The following is a 24571-nucleotide window of genomic DNA, read 5'->3' on the forward strand; positions in this document are numbered from 1 at the left end:
CATGAAGACTCTGGGACACTCACACGCTTCATTTACATGAAAGCAGGAATTACGTAGACCTGCCACTCGCGATGATTATTTGTCCCATAATAAATTTACAACTTTAATAACTAAAATCATATACGAATATTATTGAACTTTACATTTGTAGGTTCTATTATCACAGAGCCATATTTCGCGGCGTCAGTGAGCTATACACAAAGACACCATCTAAATAGGAAGTGTTTTGCTTTGGTAAGGAGTAAACATTGTTGTCTGACAACAATTATTTGACAAATTAACTATTCTAATGACATATCAATACGTAAAACATTTTTTTAAGTGTCTTAAAGTAATGGCTCATCTGCACGACAGTATATGATTCGTGTGTACTTTGGTGTCTTTCTGTAAATTATGTGTTTTAAAGTGGTTGATGAGTGTATGTGTGCATTATATTTTGTTTGATTACCTCTGCTATGCATAGGGTTTTATTTTATGGTATATGATCCCCAAATCCTTTCTACTCTCTTTATCACCTGAATTTCTTTGGATACAGGAGAAATACAGAGTGTAGTATTAGGACAGTTTCTTTTAATGCTTCCTGTTTCCTAGTTCCCTGTTGTCCAAAGGTTGTCATGAAATAGTGAAAGAATGCTACATCTCTCTACCTACATTGTTTGAGGGGGGAAAGTCCCTTTTGCCCTAGTTAGGTTCCCTTAGGAAACATCTGTTGTTCTTTTAATGCATTCTTAAAAGGATAGTTCACCCAAAAATGAAAATGTTCTCATTATTTACTCACCCTCATGCCATCCAAAGATTTTTAGAAGAATATCTGAGCTCTGTAGGTCCATACAATGCAACTGAATGGTGGCCAGAACTTTGAAGGTCCAAAAAGCACAAAATCTTTGTTTGAAGAAAGAAAGTCATACACATCTGCATGAGGGTGAGTAAATTATTAGAGGATGTTCATTTTTTGATTAACTATCCCTTTAACTGTATCCAGGGACAAAACTTGTTCTAATTTTATTAGAATATTGGAATATCTAGAGTTCTTGTTTTTGTTTTCCCACAGACAGCATCTTTTATGTGATCAATGACATCACAAGAGAAAATTGAAGTAGTGCTGCTGGCATGTGGCTCCTTCAACCCCATCACAAACATGCACCTGCGCATGTTTGAACTGGCTCGGGATCACCTTGAAGATACTGGTACATACATGAAAATTAAATTAATTTAAGTTTATAATGGCATATTCTAAAACTCTCCTTTATTATTATTCTGTCATCTAATTTGTGTGATTTTTTTTCTTATTAAAGGAATAGTTGAAAATGACTATTCTCTCATCATTTACAAACCTTCATGCCATCCCAAACTCATATGACTTTCTTCTGCAGAACATAAATTAAGATATTTTAAAGAATGTATGATGTGTTTTTGTCAATAGGGTCCAAAACATTCAAGTTCCAAAAAGGACTTAAAGGTAAATAAAAGTAATCCATACGACAAGTAGTTTCATTTGTGTCTTCTGAAGTGATACGCCAACTTCAAGGTAAGAAACAGACCAAAATTTAAGTCCTTATTCACTATAAATCTTGACATCCACAGTCTCCTTACCACGTTCATAAGAGAAGCTTGTTAACACACTTCCTCTTGCTTGACGTATGGTCAGCATGCTGTACACAAACCAGACACTGTGTTGCCCGGTTTGCGGTTCCCTTTCAAGTCAGTCATTTCAATACTGCATCATCTTTAGCTGACGTATCGTTTTCATGCCCACTTTTGAAAATGCAAAAGTGAGTTAAAATGATAGAGTAACAGCTTGAGATTTTTGGGTTACTTTTAAAATGTACAGAAAAAACTAGAAATTGGAAATGTTTTTGTACAATAGTACTGGCAAGGTTCCACGGTCATGGAAAACCTGGAAAATCATGAAAGTTTTTTTAGAATTAATATATTTGTATTTATTATGCTCTATCCTTAAATATTTAACCAGGGTGTTACATTGCACTGGATTAAAACACATGGTGAAGTGTTTAAAACATATCATGTTATTTAGAATACCTGACCAATTAGGGTTCGAATGACGTCAAAGTTCGGTTCATTTGGATAATGTGAACACTGTTTTCCGAACTCAGGTGCGTACCCGGAAACCGCACCCGAGTCCACATGAAAAAGTAATAAATAAATAATGATATCATAAATAATGATATCATCCAAATTGGCATCGGCATATGCAGCACATGGACTGAGGACCCTGTCCATAAGACGCTAAAACATAGCCGGTGCTCCAAACAAACCGAACGGAAGGGTCACAAATTGGTGTAAGCCAAACGGTGTGGAGAAGGCCATTTTCACATGACATCAGCGTTAAGGGGATCTGCCAATATCCCTTTGTTAAATCCAGTGTCGAATAAAAGTGAGCCGTGCCCAACCGATTGAGCAGTTTGTCAATACGAGGCATTGGATAAGCATCAAATTTTGACAAATTTCGTGTTAACTTTTCTATAATCCACACAGAACCGAACTGAGCCATTGATCTTCGGTACCAACACCACCGGGCTGGCCCAGTCACTGTGGGATTCTTCTATTACTCCCATATCGAGCATGGCCTTTAATTCTTCCTGTACTACCTGTTTCTTGTGTTCGGGTAAGCGGTATGGACGATTACGTACCACTGCCCGTGGGGTTGTCTCGATGTAGTTTTTTATGAGATTAGTGCAGCCGGGGAGAGAGCTCGATGTGGGCAATAATACAAGTACTTTATCTCCCTGTGCAAACTCCCATAGCCGAGCTCCCCTGTTATACAGCCGGGACTGACATTCTTGCGCCTGTAGCAAATTCTCCTGTGATAGTCACCCCAATGTGTGGAGTTTTGCTTTCAGGTTAAGAACACATTGAATTTCATAGTGAAGGTCCCTCCTCCCAATTTTCCTTTATGACGCCTAACACGCCACAGGCTTACGCCCATATAACAATTCAAACAGGGAAACCCCTGTGGAGGCTTGCGGGACCTCTCGCACCGCAAATAATAGGAGTTCGAGCCACTTCACTCATCCCATACTGGTTTACTTTCTCACAGGACCCATACACACACAACCCCTTCAATAATGATTGAAAAGCCGGCCAATTAGTTCCCAAAATTAGCAGATGGTGAGGCGAAGACTAATCACCACCTCAATATTATGCTTTTTGTCCCTGGAATATTACCGTGACGGTCACTACAGTATAATCATGAATACCCCGTGCACACACTTCACCTTCACCTGATTATTTGCCTCCAATGCCCTGTTTTGAACCAAGCATTGATGAATGGAGGTTTGATTACAACCTGAATCCACCAAGGCTTGGTATGTACCCCCCACTCACATGTATTTGGTACGTCCCTGCTCGCTCAGGGATGGTCTGTGGGGTGTCGGGGATCCAGATCAAGGCCCCCACCTCCATTACTGCTCTTGAACATGTCCCGGCTCCCTGTAACTCCAGCAGACTAGCCCAAGCCTTCCGCCCACACTCGTGGAAGCAGACTCTTTCAGAGGGGAGAGATGGGGTTTGTGGAAGCAGAGAACCCCCATGACTGGGGAGCCGGTTTTAGGGGAATGTTCCCCCATTTTCAGGGAAATGGAACAGGACGGAAGGAAGGAGGGGGGGAGAGAGAACAGGGGAGGATACATTAGATGGGGGAAGGGTGTGGGGTGTGCCAGTCCCCGATACGCTGCCAGATGGTCTTCTGCCAGCTGGATCACATCATCCAGCGACGCAAGCCAGTGGCACTGGACCCACTCGGCCATCCTCTTCGGCAACCGGGAGACGAACTGCTCCAGCACCACCCGGTTGATGACATCCTTGTGTTGCTGTCCTCCTTGGCCAGCACCCACTGCCGGCAGGCATCGTGGCAAATGGGTGGCTGGCCTCGCTCAGCGTTAAGGAGAGGAAATGCTGGCGATGTTCTTCTGGACTGCGACCGACCCGCTGCAAGATGGACTTCTTCAGCACCAAGTAGACCAGGAGGTTGGTGACCAGAAGCTGTTGTGCCGCGATCTGGGCTTCTCTGGTCAGCAGTGGCAGAAGATGGAACGCCCACTGTTCTGGCGGCCATTTCAGAGCTTTGGCGGTGTGTTCAAAGAGCTCAAGGTAGGCCTCCGGATCATCTTGAGGCCCCTTCTTGGTGAGCAACACGTGGGGGTGCACTGCTGCCAGGGACGGGGAGTCTGCCCCTTCCTGGGGTACTAAGATCCGCAACACCCGCCGGTCCTCCTCCTGGGCCCGAAGGAGTACCTTAGAGCGCTGTTGCTGCTCTCTCCGAAGCTCCATGAGGGCCTGGTGTTGGCCCTGGTTGATGCTGGCAAGGGACCGGAAGACTTCCTCCAGCGGCGTCGACTCCATGACAGCGTATCCTTCTTTCTCTAATCCCAGGTTTCGGCACCAGTGTAACATGTTCGAGGAATGAGGAAGCGGGAGACGGCGAATCCAACTCAAAGGTAAGTTTATTCTTCACACAAACACATTTGCTTGACTGCATAATGGTAAAACTTCATATAAACACTCAAAAACGCTCTATTTAGTAGGACTGGCAGCTGCCAACACACTCGAATTTTCAGCTGGGCTCTCCCTCACTCTGAGGTCTGGCCCCTTTTATTTCCCCCGTCTCTCACTGTGAACAAAGAAACAGCAATTACCAGCAATTCATCTCAGGTGAAAACCCTTACCACTTCCTCTCTCCCCAGATGAACTCTCAAACACGCCCTCGCCTCCACAGCTTGGTTTTTCCATTTCCCGATATTGTCAATCATCTTCAGTCAATTGAGAGTTAAGATTACATCGTCCTATCGCCCAGCCCTAAAGTGAACCACTTGTGATGACGGATATGTAACACAATTTTTGTTCCTGGGTAGTAAGTGTTATTTCCTAATTGCTTATGCCTCAAAAGCATAGAGAATGGCTATTATTCCCCACAAACTTTGCTTTTGTGACCAGGACAGTGATATTTTGAAATGTACCTATTTCCAATGAGAAAACGGGCGTATTTGTGTCTTTTCGTTCACATAAAGTCAGAAAAAAACAACATATGAATCCAAAATCCTTCTCTATCTGTGGTCCGACGAAGACACTGGCTTTGACCTTTGCCTCAGACAGCTTAGGGAAGAAGTCTTGAAGGTACTTGAAGGCTGCCGACTCCTTATCTAGAGCTCTGACAAATTGTTTCATAAGGCCAAATTTGATGTGCAGTGGTGGCATCAACACCTTCCTGGGGTCCACCAGTGGCTCCCACTTGATGTTGTTCCTACCCACAGAGAACTCAATCCGCTGTGGCCAGTCCCACCTGTGGTAGTACGCCTTGGTGTCCCTGCTGTCCCAAAGGCAAAGATAGCAGGGAAACTTGGTAAAACCGCCTTGGAGACCCATTAGGAATGCCACCATTTTGAAGTCTCCTATGAACTCCCAGCCATACTCATCATCCTTCAAGGCATCCAGCAAGGTCTTGATGCTGTTGTAATCCTCTTTGAGGTGCACCGAGTGAGCCGGGGAAGAGACGGATACTTGTTACCATTATGGACCAGCACAGCTTTGAATATTACTTTAGTATAAATACATGTTAATTTGGATTCATATGTTGTGTTTTTTTGACTTTATGTGAACGAAAAGACACAAATTCGCCTGTTTTCTCATTGGAAATAGGTCAATTTCAAAATATCACTGTCCTGGTCACAAAAGCAAAGTTTGTGGGGAATAATAGCAATTTTCTATACTTTTGAGGCATAAGCAATTAGGAAATAACACTTAATGCATTTCTCACACCTGCTTGTGTCTAAATAAATCCCCTTTAGAGAGCAGCTCTCTTTCTTCACATCTCTTGTAACGCATCCGCAGGCTCGCGGCAGAAAAACGCTAATTTTCATCACATCATTACACATTCAGTGCATCTGCGGGAGACAAACACAAGTGTCATTTTATGCATGTAAAGTTTTGGTGGTAAATCCAAAGAGATGAATATTATAATAACACAGCGAAACTGATGTCTTCTTGAGTTGTTGCCTAGTTACAGTGTAAACAACTGCCGTTTGTACTCACGTTGATGACTCAATCGGAACGTGATTCGGACCGAAATAATATAATGTCAACAGAGACCAGCGGGGACAGGGGGAGGGACGAGGAAACGAACACGGGTACGGTCCAAGCAATCGAACCAAATGTGAAAGCACCCTTAGAGACAACGATGTGCCGCTAATCCCCTTTTGTTTGTATGGATCAAATTTAAAATTAAATGTTTTCAGTTTAACTTTTATCAAACAATGGTGAGTTTGTTTTTTGTTTTGTTTTTTACAAATTTGCAATTATGTGATTTTGGTGCCATTTTCAGAATGGAAGGCTTAATGTTGGGGCATAGAAATTATCTTTCAAGTCCTGGAAAAGTCATGGAAATTAATTGGTTGAAAAGAGTGGGAACGCTGTACTGGTATTGAGTACCTGGTGACCGCCTGAAGTGTCAAAGCGTCTTGAAGCCTGCACTGTGTTCCAATTGGGACGGATGTTAAGATTTATATCGAATAAGAAATTTCTATCTGTTTCTTAATCAAAGTGATTGTAACGCTTCGAGTCATATGGATAACTTTTATGTTGGGACAGCATGTCTGTGAGTAAATAATGAGAGAATTTAAATTTTGGGGTAAACTACTGTATACCTTTATATGTAATACTTTTAAATGTCATATTTTGGAGTAAATTTTTTGTCTTTCTGTATTGACACATGTCAGGAAGATACAGAGTGGTGAAAGGTATAATCTCACCGGTTGGAGATGGCTACAAGAAGAAAGGTCTGATTGATGCCTGTCATCGGTTGAAGATGGCTAGACTTGCCACAGAGAGCTCTAGTTGGATCACAGTGGATGACTGGGAGAGTCAGCAGCCCGAGTGGGTGGAAACAGCCAAAGTAGTTCGGTGAGAACCTCTTAAGATCATGTGCTTGTGGAAAAGAAGTGTGAAATCATTTTGGTTGAAGTTAAATATACATATGTGACTCACCCCTTTTCCCTTTGCTGCTATTTTAGCAGTGTCCATGATGAATTTGTTGTCGCATCTTAAAATATGTTGTTTGAGTGGACGTCAGTCTAGATTAGTCAACATTTTTGCTCTTCAAGCTTTATTGATTCTGACGTCAGCTTGACATTTAGCTAGAATAAAAGGGATAGTCCACCCAACAATGAAAAAATACTGTCATTAACTCACTGTCATGTTGTTTCAAACCCATATGACTGACTTTCTCCTGTGGAGCTCAAAAAAAAAAAAAAATGTTAGGAAGAATGTTTGCCTCAGTCATCTTTTTTCCATATAATGAAAGTGAAAGGTGACTGTTGCTGTCGTGCTGTCTTAACATGTTTTGTGTTCCACGGAAGAAAGTCAGTCATGTGGGTTTGAAACAACATGAGTGTGAATTTAAATTTTTGGGTAAATTGTGACTTTAATGGATTATAATGTAACAATAAACAAATTTACATTTACCATGATTAATAAATGCTTTTCCAAATTATTATGTTCATGATACCTAAATTAATGCATGTCTTTACAACCATATCGCAATGTGTTGCCACTGGAACAAATTCCAAGTTTTCAAAGTTTTATGAAACATCCTACTTCATTTGTATAGTTACTATAAGATAACTTTAGTTCTGATCTTTAAAAGGCACCATCATACAAAACTCATTTCCTCTGAGAACTACATTGATGATGTGGACACAGTGAAGTGTGGGAAGAAGAGAAAGCTGGAGCAACATGAAAGCATATGTCAGAACTCTTCTCATATCAACACAAAAGCAGGTATGGACAACAATCTTCAGCACTCCTTGTGGTAAATGTTTTTACAGCTCCATGTCTTTGAACAAACAGGCACAGTCTGATTAAACACTAATATGTTAGTAGAACTCGGTTAGCAGAAATTTGAGGCAGTCAGTTACATCAATTTTTTAGTTAATAGAACTTTCAGATTTTGATTTTGTACTACGCATGTATGTTAATTGCTCTTAACTTGAAATATTGAGTAAGCTAACTCATACAGTACATTTTAATGGTACTTTAAATTGAACTCTTTGTCTGAACTTAAAATTACCACGTAAGCTCAACTTAAATACTTCAAGTAAAGGGAACCTAACTATCAAGCTCCACTGTTCACAATAATGGTAACCCCCAAAATCTTTAACACAACAGAAACTCTTCTAAATAACACAACAAAACACTAAACACTAACAAGTCTCCCCCTTTACATTCATTTGCACAAAGACACATTATATAACACTTAATTTGAACATTTACTCTCCCTGTCGAGTGCCATGCAAAGCATTCTGAGAAATAGAAATCCCCTGCCCAGTTTCAGTTAAATTTAAGTTCCTGTAAATTTAAAGAGACATGTTCATTAAACTCAAAACAATAAAACAATTCAGGTTACTTAAAATGTGTAAGTTTCATGAACTCAAAAGATATAGAAAGTTCTAAATACTCATCAAGGTTAATTTATTTGAACTAATTTGTATGATTTAATTTTTCCCTTCTCAAAACAATTAATTATTTTGAGCATTAGGGTTTACAGTGTGTATGTTTAAATTATATTTAGGCCACATCCACACTAATCTGTGGAGTGGTGGTGGCGTAGTGGACTAAAGCACTGAACTGGTAAGCAAAAGGTTATTGGTTCAATTCCCACAGCCACCACCATTGTGTCCTTGAGCAAGGCACTTAACTCCAGGTTGCTCCAGGGGGATTGTCCCTGTAATAAGGGCACTGTAAGTCGCTTTGGATAAAAGCGTCTGCCAAATGCATAAATGTAAAATCTGTTTTTGTTTGAAAAACTCAAGTTTCCAATGTACTAATGTCATCATTTTCTAAATGATATGGTTATAGAAAGCCTTTTCAAAATGCCGTTTCTGTTGGAGAAAACACTGTTCCAGTGTGGTTGAACTTAGCAAAAATCAATGTTTTTTCAATAAAAACTTATTAGTATGGACGAGGCCTTAGTTGCAGTATAACAGTCTAACCAGACCATAAGTAACATGTAGTCCTGGTTTGCCATTATGGCTTTGGAAAAGAGCACATTCTTTAGTTGATTCATGGACTTTCACAATAAGGTGTTCCTGAGCTTGACTTGTAGAGCATGGTTCTAGAAATGCAGTTAACAAGGTTATGGGTTTGATTCCCAGGCAACACACGCTGAAAAAATGCACCTGAAATTCACTGTAAGTTTTGGATAAAAGTGTCTCCCAAATGCATAACTGTAATATAAATGTTAAGATGTACGATTAAAGCAGTCAAAATGGCTGGTTATTTATGATGCATATTATTTATATGTGCTTTATATTCTTCTAGACACCGCCCATCTGAAACTGCTGTGTGGTGCTGATGTACTGGAGTCCTTTGGTGTCCCCAGCCTTTGGAAGCCAGAAGACATTGAAGAGATAGTGGGGCGTTATGGCATGGCGTGCATAACTAGATGTGGCAGCGACCCCGAAAATTTTATCAATCAGTCTGATGTGCTGTATAAGCACCGTAAGAACATCCATGTGATTCGTGAATGGGTGACCAATGAGATCTCATCCACCCATGTGCGCCGGAGCCTACGCAGAGGACAGAGTGTACGTTACCTGCTGCCTGACTCTGTGGTGCAATATATTCAGGAGCACAGCCTGTACAGTGCAGAGAGCGAGCAGATGAATGCCAGTGTCATCCTCGCCCCCTTCCAGAGATACACCAGCTCCAACTAGGCTTATGCTCTAATGCTTTACTTCTGGCCTCTTAAATTCAGTTTAGAGTTTTTGGAGGAGGGCAGGCCTATTACCCACAAGGCATTGGATATTTTAGAATTGCCTACAAGAATTGTGTGCCATTTGAATGTATTTTCTTATGGAAGTTTAAATAAAGACTGATTGATTAGAAGATTGATTTGTTTCATTGTATTCTATCTAAGACAGAAGAACCATGTTAGATGGTATTACTAGATCTCAGTGCTGCCTTTGACACTGTTGACCACAACATTCTCCTAGACAGATTGGAAAACTGGGTACGGCTCTCTGGGACGGTCCTCAGCTGGTTCAGGTCATATCAAGAAGGGAGTGGTTACTATGTGATCATAAGCAACTAAGTATCTGAGTGGACAATCAATGGCGTGTGGAGTCCCACAAGGCTCGATTCTTGCACTGCTCCTGTTCAACCTGTATATATTCCCAAGAGGCCAAATTATGAAAAAGAACCAAATTGCGTGCCATAGCTATGCAGACAACACCCAGACTATCGCCAAATGACTATAGCCCCATAAACTCTATGGCTAGAGCACGTTGCTCAAGCTTTGGTGATTTAAAGTTAAGGGCAAACCTCGGTTTATGCCACATTTGCTCACTGACATTTGTTTGACAAGTGCATGAGAACATTTGCTCTGAGCATTTAAACATCAGATAATCTTAATCTATGAGTATTCAGTGCAGTGTGTTAAATTAAACACATTAAACGTATTTTTACACATGCAAAATGCGTTTTTACAATACTTTCAAACATCTGATAAATGTAATAAAATTTACTTTTTGAACAGGTAATGCTGTGCTCATGGGTGTGTTTTGGCAAAAAACTATCCACACAAAGACCTGCCAGACACGTTTTACTTTACGTAAGACATATGATACAGAGCCACAACTTTGCAGCATTGATGAAAGATGAAAGTTAAAGGATAAATCTCCGTCCACTCAACTCACAACACATACTGTATAAACGTTGGGAATCTTGCTGTCTGTCATATATTGCACCTGGTTTCTTCAAATCACAACAAGTGATTTCAGACAGTTGATAAAATGCCTGCCATCCTCTCTGGTACATGGGATATGGTCAGCAATGTCAACTTTGAGGGATACATGATTGCTTTAGGTGAGATTGCATTTTTTTATTTTTTTTATTTGCTTTGAATGGAAGATTGCTCTTAATTGTGCTAATGCATTGTCTGTATTACTGCACATTTTATTACTTATGCTTTTTATCTCTCTCAAGCTACTTTGTCTTTATGTGACAATGTGTAAACATTTTAATAAAATAATTGTATGATGAGTATATTTGTAAGCTTGGCAGGACAAAGTGTCCTTATAACTGTCCTACTATGTTGTGCACCCCAGAGTGGAAGTCATAAACTCTGTTATCTCTTAGGGATCGGCCTGTATACCCGTAAAATTGCCCTTAAGCTGAAACATCGTAAAGTGATCGAGCAGGTGGGAGATTGCTTTGTGATCAAGACACTCAGCACTTTCAGAAACTACACTCTTTCCTTCAGAGTGAATGAGGTGTTTCAAGAATTTACAAAGGGACTGGATGACAGACACTGCAAGGTATTACAAAATAACATTATAACTTGTTTAAAAAAATAACTTATGTTAAATTGGAGGGCATGCCATTTATCGGTTATTAATCGGTTATCGATTCTTTAATATCTGCTCTACCGATAAATGGTAAACCCGATATTAATAAAATTATAACAGATTAATTGGGAAAGCGTGAATATTGCTGAAAAATATTGGTCAAACTGATAAATGATTATTACATAATTAGTTTTACTTCTGTTTTTTAACACAATAATAAATAAATAATCATTAGATTACAACAATGACAATAAGCTACATAAATGGTTATTATTTATGCAAAGCTGTTTTGTATAAAAAGTTTAAGTAATTTGAGCAAAAAATAGCTTAAATAACTAAGTTACGTTACAACTGAAGGCACGCTGGTTATCGGTTATTTATCGGTTCTTTAATATCCATTCTATCGATAAATGGTAGACCCAATATCAAAGAACCAATATAGGTAGTCCCGATTATAAAAAAGATAACCGATTATTTGGGAAAGTGTGAATATCGATAAAAAATATTGGTCAAATCAATTATCAGTCTATCTATATAGATTACACTTTTTTAAACAGCACCAGAACAGAGGCAGCTTTCCTTCAGTATTATCTTTAGGCTATTTGAATACAAATATTTGCTTAATACATATTAAGGAGAATAGATGCCTGTGTTGTGGTGAAGGACAAAATTAAACAGAATTCTATCTGTCTACAGTCCCTGATGAATTGGGAGGGAAACAGGATGGTGTGCGTTCAAAAGGGCGAGAAAAAGAACAGAGGCTGGGCGCACTGGATTGAGGATGATAAACTTCATTTGGTAAGTTTGGTAAATTGAGCACTTTACACCATAAACATCTGTAGGGAATATTTATGAATTTATTTCAACATTCACCCTTTAATGGTCATACCTCTTAATCTTTTACAGGAGTTGTACTGTGAAGATCAAGTCTGCAAGCAAGTTTTCAAACAGGTTGTCTGAGGCCCTGTGGTGGCATTTAAGACTTAAGAGATGATGCACTGATGTAAACAAAGTAGTTTACACTTCAAAATCCGAGGAACATGGGGCAAAAGGGAGGATCAAGAGTTCCAGCCTATGTCCCAAAACCTAGGCAGAGAGGCTTGCAGACTGAGCTAGTGTTGTTGAACAAATGAAAGTCTAGGACATGAATTATGTTGCAACTAGAGGGCGACATAAGACCATTTACAAACAAACACTGTTCAGACTGGTCAACAGTTTGTTGGAAAACATTGTAATTTGTTAATAGTTTCCGAGAGAGGAGCCACTTTCACAAAGATGAAGCTATGTGCCAAGTATAACTTAATGGCCCTGATTTTATGTAATTAAATCCAGAATCATCATTTCACCAGAATATGATGCATTAAGATCAAGTCACCTTTTTAAATAAATTTAATTTAGATCATTTTTAAGGCTGTTTTTAAGCTTTATTTTTAAATTCATTTCTGCATGTTTAGTCACATCTAAACATGGTTTGTAAATGTAGTCATCAGTCAAGTGAAAGTCCTGTATTGCACAATTAATTTTTTTTAAAAAACACATGTACATATTTGTCAGTGCCTAGTTTGTAACATCTTTATCATAGGGAAGTGCAATAAAAAAATAAATAAAAAAAAACAGTCATCAATTCAATCAACCGAAAGTCATTTATTGTCCAATAAAACATGAAACAATTTATACTTTGTGTGCTTATATGCCATTGCCTGGTTTGTAGTGTCTTGATCAAAAATAGATTAATAAAGTAATAATAAACTCTTATAAAAAAATAAATAAATAAATAAAAAACCTTGGTCATCAATTTAATCAATTGAAATTCCTTTATTGTGCAATAATAATAATATAAATGTCATACCTTATGTTCTTTCATGGGGAAATTCGATCAACAAATGAAAATAATAATAAATTCTTTAAAAAAATCTAATCAATCCAATCCACTAAAAGTCGTTTATTGTGCAATAAAACTTGGAAAAAGTTATACTTTGTGTGCTTATTTGCCATTGCTTTTATTTATTTATTTATTTTTTATAATATGTATTTTTAATGGGTAAGTTTAATCAACAGATTAATTAAAGTAATAATAAACTCTATATATCAAAAAAGGGAAAGTTATATGGCCAATTTCCCCTACAGCCTGTTAGCCTTATGCAATTTATTTATTTATTGGTGTGCCTACATGTTTGCTGGCCTTTCTTTCATCTTGTCAAAAATGTGAATAGAGTTGCTGTCGTATGATGATTAAAGACCTTTAATAAGCTAAATAATAGCTTTATAACGTATACCGTTTGCCATTCATTTAACCTAATTAGACTTTGTCCTGAAGTAAACAAGTCTCTCGAGGTTGCCTCAGCAGTGAAATCAGTTTCCTGAACTGCCGCAGCATGGAATATGTCGAGCTCACGTCACGTGACACCAGATCCAAAATGGCCGCGTCAGTGTTTTGACGAATAATACTTTTGTGTTTGTTTCATTCTTCACGTAAATCGAAAATAACGCGTAGCGATCGGCAGAAATCATCCGCGCGTGTTTGAAGTTTTAATATAAATATTTGACTTAGACAATCACGACTTATTGAAATTTATTTTATGGTTCAGACTATGCACTTTTGGTGTTTATAAGGTGGCTAGCTGACTGGCTAGCAATATAATTAAGCTGAAAATTTAAAGAAAGGCGATGGAGCAGCTCAGTCCTGAAGAGGTAAGACTATTTTTAGACAGTTATGTGTGTTAACCAGTCGAAACAGATCAAACGATGGCATGACTGTTGTGTTTTTGTGTTCTATGTCTTGTCATTGTCACCTTTTCAGTCGCAGTAATGAATGGATTAGCTATCAGGACATAGGCTAATCAACAGCCCAATAAATCTCGATTTAATTAATTTCACATAGAAATATAAGATTGAGTTTTGACCATCATTGAGTCAATTTAGTGTCGATATAGACGCGAAACTAATGACAATAAGAAGGCTATTTCCAGTCAGCTCGTTAGCAAGTGATGCATTTACCAACCTGAATCTGACACAACCCTCGACCATCTGTTTATTTCCTCTTTTAATTTATTTTAATTTCACAGTTAAAATGTGATCTAACTCTTTCGTTTTCAGTCGGCTGGTTAATGGGTAAGCAGTTTAATGTGTGAGTTAAAATTTATTTTGTAAAGCTTTTCTTCACTGGGAATCCAAAATGGCTGAAAGGCTGTCGTGTGAAGAAATAAAATCATTTTTGGATGTGGAATTTAATCAATTAAACGTACAATCTATGTAAAATGTGGGGTTATTGAGATTAAACATGGTAATGGATGTGTTTTTTAAAGTCTCTGGTTTACAGGCAAATCATGCGCAACTAGCTTTTGTCAGGCGTCAGGTTAGGATACGGTATTTGTCATGGAGGGTCAAGTACTTTTTTGCTTACAAATTTTTTGGGTCATTTGTTATTGTTTTAAGGTAGTAATCTTTTTTTTTTTAACAGTTATTGCTTTGGGTTTTAGGTTGTGGGCGTTTATTATTTGACACTGGTAGTGGTGGTTTTTGTGTCTATTTACAGTGGGGGATTTGTGTTTTTACTGTTGCAGGTGAAGACTAAACTGGCTTAAAGGAATATTCCTTGTTAAATACAAGTTAAGCTCAATCTACAGCATTTGTGGCATAATGTTGATTACCACAAAAAATTATTGCGACTCGTTCGTCCTTTTCTTTAAAAAAAAAAAAAAGCAGCAAAAATTGAAGTTACAGTGAGGCACTTACAATGGAAGTGAATGGAGCCAATTTTTGAGGGTTTAAAGGCTGAAGCTCATAATTTTATAAAAGCACACATTAATTCTTCTGTTAAACATGTATTATTTAATTGTAAAGTTGTTTAAAATGTCATTTTTACAGTAGTTTTAGGGTTTGTTGACTACATTGTCGTGGCAACAAAGTTAAACTGGCTAATTCTTTACACAGAACAGGTTAATAAGTAGTTATCACACTAAAATCATGTTAACGCGCATATTGTTTACGTCTTGTGACTATACTTTTGAAATGGTGAGTATTTTAACGTTTATTGTTTAGTCCCATTCACTTCCATTGTACGTACCTCACTGTAACTTCATTTTTTAATTTTCTTTTTTAAAGGAATAACAGTCCCCTTAATTATTCTTACAGTGTTAAAATAATCATAAAACAATTGTGAGTGTCAGTTAATGGATTTCATCCACTTTACCTTGTCTTCTAAAATGGTCAGCTAGGATGCCATACATCTTCAAAATAAGTGGCCTTGATCATTTCCATTTTAAGGATTCATAATTGCATTTAGGCTAGTGTACATTAGGTATCATTTTTGTTAGCTCGCATAAATCTAAAAGTAGTTTATACACAGAGTGGGTTTTATTTGTTTTTCTTGTATCGTTCGTAAATTCATTCATACTTAAATTGCACCATTGAATTAAATGGGACACTTTGCGGAAGATTTACAGAGAATTTCTTTGTGCTGTTTCATGAAAAAGGACTGATGTGAGTTGTAAAACCAGTATGTCTGTGAGCTGAGATGCACCATCCTTTGCTTATTCAAACTGGGACTTGCCTTATTGCAATTTTAATAGCATAGCAGACTGAATTGCTCAATAGTCAGTCAGTCATGCATTTATGTCCTTGGTATTTCACTGACAGGATTTGCCATGAAAGTTGAAGCCCTCCATCTACCTTCCCAGCTAAAATGAGTCACTGGACTGTGTAGTGATTTTCCTTCACAGCAGACAACAATAATGCTGCTTTATGACTTTAAAAACAAACTGTTGTTTGCATTTAAAGTATATACACACGCACACACACATATATATATATATATATATATATATATATATATATATATATATATATATATATATATATATATATATATATATATAAATAAATGAAGGTGTTTTAGAGAATAGTACGTACTGTAGAATATAGGATTTCCCTCACTGCTTTTTGTTCTTGTTTTTACCAGCTAAAAGCAAATGAGGCCAGACTGTAAACTATTGCTCATTATTAATCTGTAATTAATAATTAGATTAATCTGTAATTAATCTCTCTTGTTCAGATCCGAAGAAGACGACTGGCCCGGTTAGCTGGAGGGCAGACGTCACAGCCCAGCACCCCCCTCAGCACACCTTTGACCTCCCCACAGAGAGAGACCCCTCCAGGCCCCTTGCCAGGGCCCTCTGGGGCCTTATCGCAGCCTGTCCCACCAGCTCCATCCCACACTCTGGGCCTTAATGCCCAAAATGTTACCCCTGCCACCTCTCCAGTGGGAGCCTCAGGTACGTTATACTGCCTCTGTCATTCAGAAAGTCCATCTTTTCTAATACTCATTACTCATCTACTGGTAATACTCAAAAGTATCACCTTGAGAGGATTAGGTCTGTTTTTTTTATAAAGAGAGAAACTTGTTAACAACGAATAGTGCTGATAAAATCAGGTTATAGAGTCGCTTTTAGAAGATGGGGATTTCCGTTGTCTTTTTTATTTTCGTTTTTAAAGCTAAAAAGCAGATTGTTTACTTTAATACACAGCCTTTCAGTTTTGGGGAATTGTTAAAGCATAAAGCCTTATGATTATTGTATTGCATAAAGACAGGATCAATTTAGATGACATTTTATGCATGGTAATGGCTACAGCTCAATAGCATTTAAGAAAGGGTCATTCTCTACCAGCCTATTTTAGAAATACAGTATGTTTGTAATCTGTGATATTTGTGCTAAATGTTGGCTATCTTATGGATACATAAACTTCTTGGATGACAAACGTGAGCTGTATCAGTAGACCATTCTAGGTTCTTTATTGTAATTTATTATGACTGTAATCCTGTCTCAGTGTGAAATTGTGACCAGTGTAATATTATCAAGGATCTAAGTAACTGTAATCCTGTGTGAATGAAGCTGAACTCACAGTAGAATACTGTTTGTATTCTTGTGATTTTAGCTGCTTTAATCAAGAGCCTTACTTCATATTTTTTTTTTGATCAGAGTTGGTATCAAGGTAAGTGGTTTTTGCCTGCTGTGCCTTGCTGTGCAGAAAAGTGCACAGTCATACTGGAGGTAGCCTTGCTCAATCTTGGCCAGGGTTTAACCCCAGGCACGTAGGCAAGCAAGACTGTTAGCTTTACTTCACTCTCAGATTTGCTGCTTGTCATAATCTCCTGTGTTTATAGACAGCACTCTGTCTTTGTTTGATTGATTGATTAATTTATTTTTTGTTAGGTCAGTGTCATGTTAGCTGTGGTTTAGTTCCTTTGAAGTTTTATTTTTACTGTCTAAGGGCCTATGCTCTTGGCCTAGTGACTCTTAAATAAGCTATAGAACTCCTAGAAATAGGATTTCAGTGCAAATTGAGTTTTATAGGATTTGGATTGGGCTTGCTGATACTGATTTCTGGGTTCGATTCCGGTTTAAAAGCTCTCAATTCAATATCGATTTACGTGGGTATATTTACGTTATAATGCCCATTTTGCTTGCAAATGAAAGGAATTCTCTCCCAGCTTATGCTGTTAATTATACAGGGGATCTTCTATCTAGGTACATTAAGAAAATATTAATTTTACAAATCATCATTTTTTGTCACATTTTAGCTTTTTACAATGTACAAATCCATGTATTCCATCAGTAAATATATTGCATATACTGTATTATGTTTTATTTATAATTTATTTTATGTACAAGTATTTACATTGATTTGTAGAACACGTGCTTAAAATCAGTACTGTCTCTTTAAGAAAACCAGCAGTTCTTACCATATATTAACCAGAGAGAACTCAAATGACTTCTTTACATCATCCGTTCTATTCGTGATTAGAATGAAATATGTTTTTGTTGTTTTTGATCAACAATTGACTGTAAAGAACAGAAAGGGTATTAAAAGAGACATTATTCAGTGACAAATGGATTGTGTGGATCTCGTATTCAGACACACATTACACAGAACGAGTCAAACCAAACTTTAACTCTTCTCACGCAGTGAAAGGATGCTGAACTTCTTCGCAAATATACTACTCATTCATTGGTGAGTAAAATTTGAACATTTACCAGCTAGTGGCAAATCATAGACATATAGCTCTGGAAAAAATTAAGAGACCAGTGGAAAATTATTAGTTTCTCTGGATTTACTATTTATAGGTATGTGTTTGAGTAAAATTCACGTTTTTGTTTTATTCTATAACGTACTGACAACACTTCTGTCAAATTCCATATAAAATTTTTGTAATTTAGAGCATTTATTTGCAGAAAATGACAACTGGTCAAAATAACAAAAAAGATGCAGTGTTTTCAGACCTCGAATAATGCAAAGAAATCAAGTTCATATTAATTTTTAAACAACACGATACTAATGTTTTAATTCCTGACTGACTGACTGCATCACTGCCTGGTACGGCAATAGCACCGCCCACAACCACAAAGCCCTGCTAAGGGTGGTGCGAACAACCAGACACATCATCGGAGGTGAGCTTCCCTCCCTCCAGGACATCCAGGCGGTGTGTGAAAAAAGCTCGGAGGATCATCAGAGACTCCGGCCACCCGAGCCATGGGCTGTTCTCACTGCTACCATCAGGCAGGCGATAACGCAGCACCAGGACCCACACCAGCCGACCACATGACGGCTTCTTCCCCCAAGCAATCAGACTTTTGAACTCTTGATCTCTCACAATCAACATACATCAGCACTGCACTTTATTAATCTCACAATGGACTGTCATAAATTATTTTTCTCTTAACAACACACTGGCAACTGACTATCAACCGACAGCCTGAATGTCAATACAACACTATACAACCTTACTGCATATTTATATATATATAATTTTTATTGTATACTGTGTATTCTATATTGTGTTTATTGTATACTGTACATTGTATATTATTATTTGTATATTGTGTTGTGTGTAATTATGTATATATTAGATTTTAAATTGTGTTGTGTAAATCTGATGTTTATTGTAAATTGGTATATGTCTCATCACTGTCATGACTGCTATGTTGCTTGGAACTGCACCCAAGAATTTCACCCACTATTGCACTTGTGTATATGGTTGAGTGACAATAAAGTGACTTGATTTTATTTTTAATGTAGGTCGCAATGCATTGGAAGATCCATATTTATTTTTTTTTTAATCCAATCCTAGTTTGGATGGTGCTAATTTGTTTTTTATTTTCCCCTGAATTAACTTTTTGTGCTATATTGCTCATTTGATCACAACCTCTTTTGCTTGTTTTCTCCCCTCATCACTGTCCTAGTATTCAGAAGAAGCATTTCTGTTTTGTGCTTAATTAACATGGACCAGACTTGTTGAGCAGAATTATGGAAAATGTAATTGGTCTGTGTTGTCATTGGAAACAAATGTATCTTGTTGTGTCCATTTACCACCAATAAAAACAGCAGTTCTAGCAAAAGTGTAAGTTCTCTCTTGTAGCTTCTTTTTGGAACTTGCAGCATTGGGATGCAACCCAATCATCAGACAGAAATCAGGTCCAATACATTAGTTCCTCTATTGTTACAGTGCTTTCTTCAAACATTCTGACGCAGAGTATTTAACTTTTGCGATTAAATTATCATGTACTGCTTAACTCCATTCAACCTTTGTTTTGTAGATGATTTCAGCCTTAGGTCTGCTATCTATTAGATCCATTTTGTTTATTTTTTATGAAATTTAAGATTAAAGTTTGTTAATCTCCTATTTATTTATATACTTGTAAAGAATTACAATATTTGCAGTCTGCAATTGGTTTTCAATCACTGAATTGTGATTGATCTGTCTGTCTTGTATCAATTTAACGATTTATTGAGATTGACTGATAGTGGATTTTGCAGATACTGATAACCAAGTTGGTGGAAAAGGCAGATAACCAATTAATCTGCAAGAGTGAATAAAATCCCAAATGCAGGTTATTATTCAACCAAAATCCCAATAATAACCAGGAACAATGAAGATTTGGTGCATAATGTAGGACTTTTAACTGTATAACAAGCCCAAAACACACAAGGGACTCATTTTTAAATGACTGAGACTTGGCTTCGTTACAGTGCTCTATATTTAAGTATTTACCAAAATAAGCCTTATTTAGCCTGTATATTCACCAGATGAAGAGTTTTGTATATAAATATATTTCACCAGATAAGGTTTAATGAGGAATAAGGTATATTATTCACAAGATGTATGTGCTAACGTGGCATGTTTTCATATAGTCACATTTTTCTTTGCATGCCATCTCTTATAATTAGAACATATAATTATCTAATCAAAATAACAAAATATGCATTGAAGGGTAAAAAAATGGCTGAATATTTTCAATGATGAAAGATTTAGATACAGCTCTAGAGGCTGCATTTATACTGTAGAACCAAGCGGTTCTGACTGTAGAATCTTCGAGCTCAGATGAACACGATGGAATAATAATAATAATTAAAAAAACAAAACAATCGGCAACTATCGGCATAGATTTTTTGCAGATAACCTACAGTTCCGAAAAGCAACTATTGGCACTGATTAATCGGTAAACGATATACCGGTCTACCTCTATTATTTATAGCTGTGGTTACACTGCAAAAACAATAGATATGCGCAGGGGTCGTTCACACAGCATGCATTCTTGCATTAAACACAGACAGAGCTCAGATGAATTGAACAAAGCATATTGTTCCATTGTTTTCAAACTGACATTGATTGGCTGCTCTGCACTGGTTTTTCCTTCAGGAAATACAAATCTAATTCTTGTTCATGTTCTCTGACTGTGTGCTTTGTTTTTGGGTAAACAAAAAGGCCCAGATTTCCACTTTTTAAACAAGGTGTTGCTCTTTGTATACATGTACTATTTTGTATATTTTAAATCAGAAGATTTAGTGAAGCACTACTGGTTTTGAAGAGTGCTGTGCGAGAGTTGTGATTTTGATGGAAACTCAGCCATTTTCGTTGCATAAGATGAAGTGTTTCTTTGATCAAAAATGAATGTGCTTTGGCCAAACCTCTACTACTCTGTGGTTTGTTTACCTTGCATAAATTTTTTTTTTATGTTTTTCATAAGCTTAATTGCAGCTTACCCAGTTTTTCCATGATACAAAGAAATCTGAAGGTTCATACCGAACATGCAGTGCTTATTTATTTCCTTATGTGTTTTTCCGTTACTGTAGGGGTTGCTTACCGCAGCCAGAGCAGTGAAGGGGTCAGCTCTCTCTCCAGCTCTCCATCTAACAGCCTGGAGACACAGTCCCAGTCCCTGTCCCGCTCCCAGAGCATGGACATTGACACGGCGTCCTGTGAGAAGAGGTGAGACACAGTGAACCTTTGTCCTCTCTGAACTCCTAATCAAAAGATAAAGAGCATGATGTGAGGGCTTGTGTCACATAAGATGGTACTGGATATTTTGTCTCACTCACTGAATGACAGATATCTCATTGAAAATAGTCTCTCTATTAAAACTGCTCTCTCTGGCACATCTCTCTACTGTTGGATTATATACACTCTGGTGCTCTTTCGCACTGCAGTCACATAAGCACTAAAGTGAGCATAAAGATACATTTTCAACAGAACTTTAGTTGTTGAATTGTCTAACAATGTTTAAAAATGAATTGCTTTTGTTTAAAGTATAGTTATTTCAAAAATGAAAATGCTGTCATCTACTCATTCTAATGTCACTCGAATGTTCAGTCTGCTCTTTTTCCATACAGTTAAAGTGAATGGACTACAGCTGTCCAGCTCCAAAAAGGACCATACGTATATAGCTTGGGAGCCATTTTATAACATACAATGCTAAAATTGTGTAACAATTGAAGATTTTAACTGCTACTTGAACTAGATCGCATCTTTGTGGTTTTCAGCATGTCCCAAGTAGATGTAGACTCAGGAATTGAGAATATGGAGGTGGAAGACAGTGACTGCAGGGAGAAAAGGAACCTGTCTGAAAAGGTAACCAGTTCTGCCACTCTACTGAACAAGAAAAATGTAGTGATACACCAAAGGAACTATCTCTCCATTAATTAAGACAAAAATATATTGATCTACACACAGTGCCGTATTGTCATGAAATGATAATATGCCATAAAGGGAGTTGTTAAAATACCAACACCTCCTTACATTTTCACCACAAGAAGTGTAAAAATATTTGTGAATATTAATGCTGTGATCTTGGCATTAAAGTGCACAGATCTAAAGACATGTTGCTTTTATTCATTTGTTGATTAGCAGGACTCCTCATCTAATGCTGACGTCTCTGAAGAGCAGGCTTTGCAGCTCATCTGTAAGATCTTGCGCGTTTCTTGGAAGGAGCATGACTGTGATGTAATCTTCCTCCCTTCACTTGCTGCTGAGTTCCAGAAGAACCCTAAGGATGGTATGGACATAAAGTGACACGGAGGGACGAAAGATGAAATGGTAGAGAAATCCTCTCTGCTGTCATTCCTGTAATTGATTTGCATTTTGCTGTCTTCTAGTTTACTCTGACTTCAAAGACCTGATTGGCCAGATTTTAATGGAGGCTTTAATGATATCCACCCATTCGCGTGACTGTAACCCATTCACCAGTTTGACCGCCACATCTCAGCCAATTACTGCTGCCAGATCCTCTGACCATCACCTGACTCTTGTCCCACCCTCCAACCAGAGCGACAGTCCCATGATGCCCTGCGCAGGTTCATTCGGTGCCAGCTCTCTGTCCAGGCAAGTGCAATAGCTGGCATATTTACTAGAGAATGACCAATATTGTTTTTTTTATGACACATACTGTTTATTTTTATGTTTAATTGTCCGATAACCGATATGGATAATGGTTTTAAAGCATTGTTTTATTTTTGTTCATTTGACACATTAATAACTGAACCATTTGTCACAACCATCTGAAGGTTAGTGAGACTAATATTACACATAATAAACAAGAAACAACAGTACTTGTTTTACAAGAAAAGGCCTGTTTTATTGGCAACATACACCACGTCTTTTTACTTGATCTAACTTAAAATTTTAAGTCTTTTGGAATTGAAGACTTTATGCAATTTGTCTTCCATTATGTGAGTTGTTCTTTTTGGATATATGTCAAACTTTATTTGTAAACCTGATTAAAATTATTGGTCAAACAGTTTATCTGTATATCACTAATACTTAGATCAAAGTAATTCTTTATAGGGTGCACTCTGGGACCACCTACATACCCTCCCCTTGGTCTCACATCCTTGAATTCATTTTTGTTTAAATTTCCTGTAGTTTTATTTGTTTCCATGTTTCCACTATCATGTTTTATATTGTGTTTAATCCCTTTTATTTTCAGTCTGTACGGTTGTAGCCCAAACCCACTAGCTCTCAGCTTTGCCAGAATGAGTGCTCCATCTGTCCCACCATCCTCTCCAGTCCCTTCTGCAGCCTCCCTTCAAGTTCCCCCCAGTCCTCCAGCTTCTTGCCCTCCCACCAGCCTCCCGTCTCTCTCTTCTTCCGCTCCTCTGCCTATTTCCCAGAGTTACAGGCCCTACTCCCTCAGTTCCTCCATCCCCATTAGCTCCAGCCCCAGATCATCATCTGGTATGCTTACAGCCCCTACGACCTCAGGTATGCCCTCTAGCCCCTCCCCCAGACAGCGTACTACCCAGTCTTCCATGCCCTTCTTACCCGGCTCCCCCAGCACTATTGCGAGACGGACTGCTCTAGCTGCCCAGATGCCCTCTAGGTACATTTTCACGCTGTTAGATGTGAAGTTGTATTGACTAACATAAGCTATCGTTAAAAAAAATTCAATCTAGAAATTACTCTGAACTTGCATGCCTCAAGTTACACCATTTAAAGGCATTGCATGTGAGTAAGTAAATTAATATCTAATTTCATTGCCATTTTAAACTCGAAACTTTTAGTTTTGATTAATACACAAGTGAAGCTCTTCTAAACATGTACAGGTCACATTTCTTCCCAAGATTAAAATCACAAAGCCTTTTTTTAGGACTTAAGAGTTTCTGCATTGTGACATTATTTTCATGACAATTAAAGGATATTTCCCCCCAAATTGTCTTTAATATAATATGTCCAGATGTTTAAAGCTACACTATGTAACTTTTGGCCCTCTAGCGATTGGAGCAAAAAAATGCAAGTTACTTTCGGAGGAACACTTTACTTCACTTGTGATTTGGCACTGCTCTTCAGGCAGATGAATCTCATGGGTTGAAGACTCTGAGATTACCTAGTCATAAAGAGCGATTTTCATGTTGATATATTGGTTATAAATGTTTAAGCGAAT

At 37.8% G+C, this 24571-nt stretch overlaps 3 protein-coding genes across 9 annotated transcripts in view; all 3 read left to right on the top strand.

The window, feature by feature from the left end:
* The first annotated feature begins 46 nt into the window (after nucleotides 1-46).
* Nucleotides 47-9901, top strand: nmnat1 (nicotinamide nucleotide adenylyltransferase 1). Of its 3 annotated transcripts, XM_051662189.1 has the most exons (7): nucleotides 47-234; nucleotides 796-922; nucleotides 1052-1187; nucleotides 1424-1459; nucleotides 6732-6915; nucleotides 7658-7791; nucleotides 9331-9901. In XM_051662189.1, the coding sequence occupies exons 3-7, from the start codon at nucleotides 1073-1075 to the stop codon at nucleotides 9723-9725; spliced, it is 864 nt and encodes a 287-aa protein (XP_051518149.1). In that variant the 5' UTR covers nucleotides 47-234; nucleotides 796-922; nucleotides 1052-1072; the 3' UTR covers nucleotides 9726-9901. The 3 variants fall into 3 exon arrangements, with proteins under 3 accessions (XP_051518149.1, XP_051518148.1, XP_051518150.1); XM_051662188.1 differs by lacking the exon at nucleotides 796-922 and having other exon boundaries at nucleotides 48-234; XM_051662190.1 differs by lacking the exons at nucleotides 796-922; nucleotides 1424-1459 and having other exon boundaries at nucleotides 51-234.
* Nucleotides 9902-10036: 135 nt separating this feature from the next.
* On the top strand, nucleotides 10037-12934 carry LOC127420146 (retinoid-binding protein 7-like). The gene is made up of 4 exons (XM_051662196.1): nucleotides 10037-10875; nucleotides 11149-11327; nucleotides 12054-12155; nucleotides 12264-12934. Exons 1-4 carry the CDS (start codon nucleotides 10803-10805, stop codon nucleotides 12315-12317), a joined length of 408 nt encoding a protein of 135 aa, XP_051518156.1. The 5' UTR covers nucleotides 10037-10802; the 3' UTR covers nucleotides 12318-12934.
* An 818-nt stretch (nucleotides 12935-13752) lies between these two features.
* The window catches only part of LOC127420131 (ubiquitin conjugation factor E4 B-like), a 30838-nt gene continuing 20019 nt past the window's right edge, over nucleotides 13753-24571 (top strand). For 2 of the 5 annotated variants that reach the window (XM_051662159.1, XM_051662161.1), the window contains exons 1-7: nucleotides 13753-14048; nucleotides 16411-16630; nucleotides 21489-21624; nucleotides 22176-22263; nucleotides 22540-22687; nucleotides 22788-23013; nucleotides 23618-24010. In XM_051662159.1, the coding sequence (XP_051518119.1) occupies nucleotides 14025-14048; nucleotides 16411-16630; nucleotides 21489-21624; nucleotides 22176-22263; nucleotides 22540-22687; nucleotides 22788-23013; nucleotides 23618-24010 (1235 nt within the window). In that variant the 5' untranslated portion in view covers nucleotides 13753-14024. The remainder of the gene's footprint in view (nucleotides 14049-16410; nucleotides 16631-21488; nucleotides 21625-22175; nucleotides 22264-22539; nucleotides 22688-22787; nucleotides 23014-23617; nucleotides 24011-24571) is intronic. The other 3 variants (XM_051662160.1, XM_051662162.1, XM_051662163.1) reach the window with 3 other exon arrangements.

The sequence above is a fragment of the Myxocyprinus asiaticus genome, chromosome 29 (assembly GCF_019703515.2).
Source record: "Myxocyprinus asiaticus isolate MX2 ecotype Aquarium Trade chromosome 29, UBuf_Myxa_2, whole genome shotgun sequence".
Classification (NCBI taxonomy): domain Eukaryota; kingdom Metazoa; phylum Chordata; class Actinopteri; order Cypriniformes; family Catostomidae; genus Myxocyprinus; species Myxocyprinus asiaticus.